Source organism: Grammomys surdaster, unplaced genomic scaffold (assembly GCF_004785775.1).
Source record: "Grammomys surdaster isolate TR1022 unplaced genomic scaffold, NIH_TR_1.0 67, whole genome shotgun sequence".
Lineage (NCBI taxonomy): Eukaryota > Metazoa > Chordata > Mammalia > Rodentia > Muridae > Grammomys > Grammomys surdaster.
The window spans coordinates 1,104,843-1,114,501 of record NW_021604569.1 but is presented as its reverse complement, the minus strand read 5'-3'; the positions used below and the strand labels follow the sequence as shown (position 1 = coordinate 1,114,501).

At 41.5% G+C, this 9,659-nt stretch overlaps 1 protein-coding gene across 1 annotated transcript in view; it reads right to left on the bottom strand.

Annotated features, from left to right (window-relative positions):
• Positions 1 to 9,659, bottom strand: part of Eml6 (EMAP like 6) — a 254,969-nt gene that overhangs the window by 59,623 nt on the left and 185,687 nt on the right. Inside the window, exons 16-19 of the mRNA XM_028778693.1 lie at positions 7,426 to 7,519; positions 3,598 to 3,698; positions 2,186 to 2,388; positions 442 to 553 (exon numbers count right to left, since the gene is read on the bottom strand). Coding sequence (XP_028634526.1) covers positions 442 to 553; positions 2,186 to 2,388; positions 3,598 to 3,698; positions 7,426 to 7,519 — 510 coding nt within the window. The remainder of the gene's footprint in view (positions 1 to 441; positions 554 to 2,185; positions 2,389 to 3,597; positions 3,699 to 7,425; positions 7,520 to 9,659) is intronic.

Sequence of the window (9,659 nt, the reverse complement as noted above, 5' to 3'; positions counted from 1 at the left end):
AGGGAGGGGAGGAGGAAGGGAGGGGAGGAGGAGGGGAAGGGGAGGGGAGGGGGAAGGGAGGGGGGGAAAGGAAAGAATGTCTGGAAGTGACATTTTGAAGAGCCTCTTGGGTGAGAGGAAGCCCAGCCCTTGGGCTGGAAAGTTTCCAGTAGATGGCAGAGTATGCCAGCCATGCCCTGTGACAGGCAGAGACTGAGGGACGCTGGAAGAGCCTGAAGCCCAGGTCCGTCTTGGTATATTAAATATGCACCTCAGCCACTTGTCTTGGGTCTGAATCCCAACACTGGGTACTAGTCAATCATCCTTGATATACCTGCCAGAGACTGAGAGTTCTGACTGGAAGAAAGTAGTGGCTAAGAACCACTACTATTAAGAAGTTGGTATCACTGCCCCCATTCCTGTGAAGCGAATGCTTTCAGTTGCATATTCAGCATTCAGTACCTTTTGAGCTGGTTGACAATGCAGCCCTTTTGATGGCATAAGTCTTCAAGCATCTTTCAAACATATCATCCCAGAGTTCCACAATTCCATCCTTTCCTCCTGTTACAAAGCCCTGTGAAGGCATGAGATTATATACATACATACATACATACATACATACACACACACACACACACACACACACACACACACACACATCATGAGCATGAAGTGTCTATGGATGTTAGAAGAGGGTAACGGATTCCCAAGAACTAAAATTATACACGACTGTGAGCTACCATATATGTGTATATGGAACCATATACCATACCTGGGTCCTCTGAAAGAATAGTCAGTGCTCTTACTCACTGAGCCAATTCTCCAACCAATGAGAAAAATTAGCTCAGTACATTTCAATCAAGCTCACAAGGAAATAGTATTTTGAAGTTCATTATAGTAAGTACCCTTATTCTTATTATAGCTGGTCTTCTGCATCTCTGGATTCTGTGTTCACAGACAGAATATGAAAGAAACAAAGCACTGGATCTGTTATGAACCTTTCTTGTCATTGTTTTCCTAATGCTGAACTACAGTGATTGCACAGCATTTACATTGAATTAGCTTGTTATAAGTAACCTAGACAAGATTCAAAGTACACAGTGGGACATACATAATTCTAAGTACATGCTGTGTGTGTGTGCGTGTGTGTGTGTGCCAAGGATATAGGCAAATGCTATTCCAGCTTTTATATAAGGAACCTGATGATCGTTGGATCTTAGGATCCCCTAGGGTTCTAGATGGGTTCAGTGGATACTGAGAACATCTGGGTAGAACTGTAGCAAAGAGAGTCAATCCTCAAACTAAATGTAAGTAGAGTATATTATATTGAGCTATTTTTGCTTTTGTGGTGATTTTATAGCTTAATCTACTAAATACTAAAAGCAACTGACTAGGTTATACCCACTGACTTCCAGGCCTCACAAATTTTACGTTATGCTTTAATTTTTTCTAGTATTTACAATTCAGCCAAAACCAAATTTGCTAGTAAAAGAGCAGCTCCACCACGAAAAACTATGACTATAACTGCACTTCCAAAAAGATCTACTTTGTTGTGGGTTCAACATATTTACTAGATATATTTTTAAAAATGTGTTGAATTGCTGAAACTGAAGGGCACAGATGAACTAGTACTACCAGGAAATTAGAACTGAATGAAAAGTTGTCATTTTCAGGCATATTTATGGAGAGAGTGCTTTAAACACACTGGTAATATGTCTTTGTAGAGAACACGGTGAGGCAGATGAGTAGCTGGGAAGTTTAGAACAATGATCTGGTGTGGGAATACAACTCATACATATACTCCATTTGATCACTCCTGGTAACTGAACCAGTCTCTTCAGTAGCAAACGAGTTAAAAACATAACCTTTGGTCATAACAAACTAATGCATTGGACAATGAGCTAAATCACTTGTACTTCTAGGTCTTCATGTGCTGTGTCACTGGAAAGGACGTCGTCACTGAAATACACCAGGGGTCCCTTCTGCTGTGTGCCCATATCTATCTCCAGACTCCCGAAGTGACCTTTAGGGGTGACAGCCAGCTACTAACAAAAGAAATTAAAAAATTGTGTGTGTTCTCTTCTTTATTATCCTTTGGTTAGTCCTTTCTGAGAACTTCCTAATTCAGCTAGGACTGGTTTTTAGATTCAGGCATCCCAGTGGTTCTAAAACAGATAAGGAAAAGAACCTGGCAAACATACCATACCTTGTCCAATGCATACATAGCAAACACAGGCCCATCATGAGCCTTCACTGTCTTGAGCAGCAGAACATCCTTCCAGATAAAAATATCTCCAGTGGCAGCACCTGAGAACACCAGATCTTCCATTCGCCCATAAGAAACACACATCATTGTTTCTAACTTTCCAGCACTTCCAAAACTTCCTCTTTTAGAGGTGAAGCCCCCACCTGGAATGGAACAAGGGGATTTATTACCCCAGAGAGCAGAAGCTTCCCAAGAGTACATAAAGGAAAGGACAGTCTACATTATGTGTCAAAGTAACAAAAACAGCAAGGGCATCAGGAGGGGGCTCAGCCACTCTGTCAGTATCTATGGCATTCCTGTCAGATGTGGTACTGAATGCCAGCATATAATCCTGGACAGAACCCCTGCTTTCGGGAAATCGAGTATGGTTAGCTGGAGGAATTAATATGCCTTCTAGTCTGACACACACACATAAACTAGGTGTAGGTCCTTCTCCCAAGGTGAAGCGTAAGCCCTGTGCGGCTGAAGACAGAGACGCAGGCTGGGGAGCAAGGAAAGCTTCAATGAAACGGAAGAAAAGAATACAGCAGACAGCATGTGGAAAGTGTCAGGGCTACATATGTCTGCCTCAGTTTGTCTTCATGGCAGTTCTGGAGAAAGAAGGAACTGTTGTATAGGAGAGATAATACACAGGAAAAAAATCACCAGAATTTTCTATACTCTCTGACCATCACTGATAAAACCAGCTCCATTCAGGACATTACATCCAGGCTGGCTTCTACGCACACTGAGTGCTACTACTGTCCTTCTTGTAAAAGCAAAAAGCACCAGGACATTGGTCTATGTACATATGTATGCAATAATACTGGACTTTGGTATTATGGCTAATATTCAGAATTCAGATATAATTGTAATAATGGCTTAAGATGACAAGAATTGGCCACTTTCCTATTGTTACTCAGGGTTATTTATCTCTCACTCTTGTCAACATAGAATCTAACAGATACTTACTTTGTACCTTTTATGTACAGAGTCAGGGTTTAATTCATATGCTAAATTTGGCAATGTATTACTAAAAGAATCCTCAAAATACTGAAAACTTTATTCATTCAACCAAAGTAATTACATCCTACTCATCACTACAACATAATTACAGCTTTCAGTTCAGATGACTTACTATAAAAATCATTGTTTTCACGACAGAGAATTTTCCAAAACTTTCTAGACACGGCGACTGTGCACAGCATCGTATTCAGTTTTAAGTTCTAACCATTAAACAGTCCAAGGCAAAGCTGGAGAGGGTATTAACCAGGCACATTTTAACTTCAGTCTGCAGAGAGACTGGCCACATAATGGCAACAGGACTCCTCAGAGCTGCACAATGAGAAATGCAAATAACAACGGAACAGTACCTGCTTGTTGCCAGAACTTGATATGCTTAATCCCAACTGTTACCAACTTGTCAACATGGTGTGGATTACACTTCACCACAAATATTTTATCTTTGTGTCCCCTGTAAGAGATAAACAGGGAAAAAATAATGCCTAGTTGGAATGAAAGTGTTGATAGAGTTATATTAAAACATGTACTTGGTTTAATTTTCACTAAGGGTATCTAATAGGACTAATATGCAACAAAAAATGTTTAAAACACGCAAGAGTCTCCTATGAAGTAATAGCATTTGGGAGAGCATGTTTGGGACTGCTGTCTTTTACCTAATTATTTCCACTTTTATCTGCTTAGTTATCAGTAAAAAGAAGTCTAAAGTCTCCATAAGATAAAATTAATCACACCACTGTATGATTGCATGTAATTCTGAGATAGTGAGGTCTTGGGCAGGAGAAATAGAAGGAATGGACAACCTGTGTAAGATCTTTCAGCTTAAGCTGATCTTTGGCTAGAAATATATTCACTATAAATTGGAGCCCCTGACACACATACAGCTGCTGAAAGAGAAAGGAAATCACCTACAGAGTCAGATCACCTTAGGATGCGCATCAATGCAACGTTTACGTTTACTTCCAGGCAAGATGTGTCCACTGGTGCTATAATAGCATGGTTGCTATGGAGGTAAGCAAGCAAGGTCTCTCTGTATGTGAGACTGACTCCACAGGACGGAATGCAAACCTACTCCAAAGCTTGTGGCTGGAGAAGCCACAGGCCATAATGAGGAAGCTACTGATGTTTTGCTAAGTGGACATGATGTCTCTCGTCAAATTGTCTTTTGAATATTTTGTTTATGCCCATAGTTTAGCGCCACGGTCAGCTTGGGTCATGGAAACTCCTTTTGTTGTTGTTGGAGGTTATTGCAGAGCTTTATAACTGACCAAAATGCTGAGACTAAGTGACGGCTGAGTACTCAGCTCTGTGTGGGTCGAATGTATCACACCTCCAAGTCAAGAAAGGGAGGAAACAGTTTAAAAACTGCAGGAAAGGTGATTGTGCAGAACTGACTTCCAGGTACTCCTGTATCTGAGCACCTGTACCTGTATAAGGCCTACATAAAAGGGCCCATCAGGGGTCGGACGGTGGTGGCGCATGCCTTTAATCCCAGCACTTGGGAGGCAGAGGCAGGCAGATTTCTGAGTTCGAGGCCAGCCTGGTCTACAGAGTGAGTTCCAGGATTATACAGAGAAACCCCTGTCTCAAAACAAAAACAAAAACAAAAAACAAACAAACAAACAAAAGGCCCATCAGCATCCCATCCTGGAGGTAGGAGGGGCTTAAGAGGCCCTGCCCTCTGTGCATTTATAGGCAACTAATGATTGCTGGTAGGGAGAGACATCTTCAGTAGGGCAGTCACTGGCAACTTCCCCATGCTCCTTAAATAATCCCTCATCCATGCTGCTGTAAATTACCCTAATACACACACACACACACACACACACACACACACACTCACACATCTCGAAGACAGAAGCTGAGTTGGAAACAGAATGATTGGAGGGAAACAGGAGAGGATAATGGGGAGTGAATATAATCAAAACACACTATCTACATGTATGAAAATATTATAAGGAAACCCATTATTACATAAAGTTAATATGCTACCACAAAGCTTAAAAACAAAATAGGTATACCAATAATTTCTTTAAAGAATTAAAATAAATTTAGTTTTATAATCAGAAGCAGACAGATACACGTACATCTAAAAATCCCATTTGTAAATAGCTGGCTGAAATCATTCATGAAATTAGCAATGGTACAAAGCTATCCAAATAGAGTGTGGCTCAGTCTCTGGAGATCTTATGTGACCCCTATTTGATAATTCTAAATGTCTATTTCCCTGAGCTGATAATGAAGGGCGACTCCAATAGTGCAGTGCAGATGGCACATGGCATCAGCAGCAATGCCTTTGATGTCATCTCAGCTATGGGCTGTGTGCCACACCCCTAAGGGGGACATTCCCAACCCTGGTGACCACATTGTTGAAGAGCAACTGTCCTGCTGGAACAGTTTGCCAAAAGCAAGGCTGTGGTTAGAAACACTGTGGTTCAAAGCGACACTGGCAACAACTTAGATTCAGCAGGGCAAAGTTAGGGGTGGCACACAGCCCCTGTGCAGGAATTATTCGGCAGAAGCTGACAGAGATACTGCAAGCCAGGAAGGGGCCACTTGACACAGCCGGAATTCTCTGTTACCTGTTTTAGATTCTTATTTAGGACTTCACTTAGGGCCATTCTACAGTTTTTTACTTAACTAGTTGGTTATTTATATATTTGTACAAACAGCATAAATATTATATAAACATATTTATCCAGTATTTAAAATATTTAATATTCTCCCATAGAGAGGCACTGATTCCTGACCTTCCACTGGGGAAAGAGCACTAATTAATGCCACCATCACAAAAAACGCTCTTATAGGGCAATACTTCCGGCAGATTTTTCGTCTTTGGAGTGAACATAGTCCTGGGGAACAATTTCAAACATAAACTGTCACTAACATGATGGAATTAGCTTGCTTTGTGCTAATTAGACAGAAGTAATATTCTCCATAGCCTGTAAAAATAGACTTTTTAATAGTAGGAAGTACTCTTGTATTTCTCATGGTGTCTCCGATGTGCTGCTGTGAGCCACACACAGCTGCAGAGCGGTGGCCTTGAGTTTTCATTGTTGACATGGGCTTTTTTTGAGATAATATGTAAATGCAGAGAATACCTTATCAGGAATACTAAACAAAAATTCAGTGTTCAGTCTGGGAGGAAAACAGGCCCTGGAGGGAGTGGAGTTAGAATGAGGGACACCAGAGAAAGAAAGGAGAGAAGCTCGCAGGCAGGTGGAGCTGGGAGTGTTACTGCTGCCAAGAGCTGCCTTTCGCCAGCCGTTTCAGAACAGCTCCTCTCCTAAGGTCAGCTGCAGTCCTCAGGACTCCAGCTGCAGCTCTCTTCCATCTCCAGTCCTTTATAGAACTTCGTTCATTACAATCAACTACCACAAGCTTTTGTTCCCATGTAACACTGTAGTAGACAGTATTTATTTAAAAAGTAAATATTAGAGTTCAAGGCCATTTACGTTGATATTGCAACACAGACAGGATGTTGGCAGTGTAGGTCATAGCTCACAGAGAGGACATGAAACTGTGCCTGGGCAACAAACGAACTTCCCGGACCGTAGCTGTCAGTGGTTCTGACCTCTCTCTGATCAGGCCTTGCACTTGGCCAAGCTAGACGTGAGTAGAGAGTCATGTTCAGCCTTAGTGCTGAGGAGGCAGAAAGAAAAGCTGGGGTAAGGGAGGACAGATGGGCTATAAACAGCAGTTGGTCCTGAGAGCCTATTTATAGGGTGTGGAGATTAGGGAAACAATTTGCCTACTCTGAAACCGAGCAGCAGATACACTCGATAGGGCTTCCCTTCCAGCAGGCCACAGCCTCATGACAAATGGAGGTTCTGATTCCAGTGACATTGACAATCCCTCCCAGCTGCTGAGACAGAGACACAAGAGGTGAGGCACACATTTTTCTGCTGCTGGGGAAAATAAGCCTTTATAGAGATAATGAAAGGATTACAGAAGATGATGAAGAGCTGCTTGGGGAGCATTCTAGAATGTTCTAACTTCTCACTACAGACATTTAAAGTAGTCTTGGCACTGTGAAAGGGAGCAGTATGTGTTCAGTAACGTGTTAAGCTTCTATGTGAATTTCATCCGACTTTGAAGATGAACTCCAAGCGGAAAATGGAAAGTGTTGACGTTCCCCGAGGGGAGCTATGGGCAGGTCCTGAGCATTCTGTGATTCTTACCTGGTTGTGGCTATCTTCTCTCCCTTTTTCCAGTCCCAAAACACAACACTGTGAAAATCATCTAAACCAACCGACACGAGGCATTTTCCATCAGCTGTATGAAAAACAACACAAATGTCAAACAGGCCATTTCTTTGGTGAACACCTGAATCATTTTATATACTGCAAAGAGGAACAAGAAATTCTGCAATACTCTTTAGGCTCAGATACATTTGACACAGAGTAAACTGTGTGACTAACAACAGGAAAGATTTTGAATGTACACCCTGGCTAGTGAGGTCAGCCACCCACAAGACTGCCAACCGGAGACAGTTGATGGGGCCTCTCAAAGAAGCCACCTGAGCCTTGTTATTCGGTGACAGACAAATCTTAGAAAATGTACTGGAAGGGAGTAAATTTAGTTGCGTGACTCTGAAATGTGTGTGTGTGTGTGTGTGTGTGTGTGTGTGTGTGTGAGAGAGAGAGAGACAGAGAGAGAGAGACAGAGAGAAAGAGAGAGAGAGAAAGAGAGAGGGAGAGAGAGAGGGGGAGAGAGAGAGAGAGAGAGAGGGAGAGAGAGAGAGAGAGAGAGAGAGAGAGAAAGAGAGAAAGAAAGAGAGACAGAGAGAGAGACTGTGAGAATCTGGCTATTTTCAACTCTAAAAATTCTAAAAAGCCAAACCTTGGTTTAACTCTCAAGTTACAGCATTATAGGAATAAAGTGTAGCTTCAGTTGTTCTTACAAAGGATGACTTCACAACTGAAAGGTTTTAATTTCTTATTTTTCCAATTCAAATGAAATGTACTCATTATAGACATTTAGAAAATATGCAAGAAGGAAATTTTATGCTGGCTCATTAGTGCAGAACTTGCCTGACAGGTACATGGCCTGTGTTCGAACTCCAAAATGACACATATACAAAATTACATAATTGTACACACATGTGCATGGACACATACATACATCTGTCCTTTAAAGTTTCTTGTAGTCCCACATTTGATGTCAACCTACTTATCTACTTCTCCACACGAATCCCTTTGAGAAACAAAAGCAAAGCCACACTGACCAAACTATCTGCTAATCTTTTCTTACCTGTCATAATGTATTGTGAAATATTATCCATAATGCTATTATAATATTATTAAATATTTATAGTATTGCCAATGATTGCTACAATTTTGACATTTAGGCTAGTTTTCTTTTTTTTTTACGTTTTAAATGTAGCTAACGTACAATTAAATTAGAAATAAATATAGCTAATGTTCATTTCCCCTTCAAGATGGAAGAGGAGGCACAATCAATAAGCATTTCCTTTGTGCCTCCTTGCAAGACTGGATTCAAAGGAACAGTGTCACAGGGCAGCACCTCCTTCCTCCCACCACTGTGCAGTTGCTAGGAGATGGATGTTCCAGTGCCTTCTACATCAGTTAATCAGGGACTGCTCTCTGTCGACAAAGAACCAGCATTAACCTAAAGACATCCAGGGACGTGAGAACCTGTGTCTCTGAGTCAGCTCATTCACTCAGGCTATCAACTTTTACTTTCAAAGGCAGGCCAGGGATAGACCTCGAACTAGGGCAAAGGAGAGGCAGCTGTATGAAGTGGAGTTTCAGAGAAGCAATGAAAAGTGTCTACTACGTCTCATGCAGTGTCTGAATTGGCTCTGCATATTTACATGTATGTTGCATGAAACTTACATTAAAAAAATTCTTATCAAAACTTTAAATCTACTTGAGCCTCTTGCATTTTTACAGGCTAAATCTTTGACAACCCAAATCCAAGTGCCAACCAGCGTCCAAACTTTGAATGGCCTTATTTGTACAGATGCCCTCTAAGCAAATGGGACCGATAGTCTACTCCCAATTGTCTGCAGGACACGGGGTAAGGAAAAGTAGAATCTGCCTTAACAATGCGGATCTTCCCACCTCAGCCACCAGGGGCATCTGCAGTAAGGGTTTAAAGATGTAAGATACTGGGCTTTTTTTGGTGGGAAGACTTTTAATGACTGCTGCTATTTCTTCAGGGGCTATGGGACTGTTTAAGTGGTTTATCTGATCCTGATTTAACTTTGGTACCTGCTATCTGTCTAGAAAATTGTCCATTTCATCCAGATTTTCCAGTTTTGTTGAGTATAGGCTTTTGTAGTAGGATCTGATGATTGTTTGAATTTCCTCAGTTTCTGTTGTTAAGTCTCCCTTTTCAGCTCTGATTTTATTAATTTGTATACTGTCTCTGTGCCCTCTGGTTAGTCTGG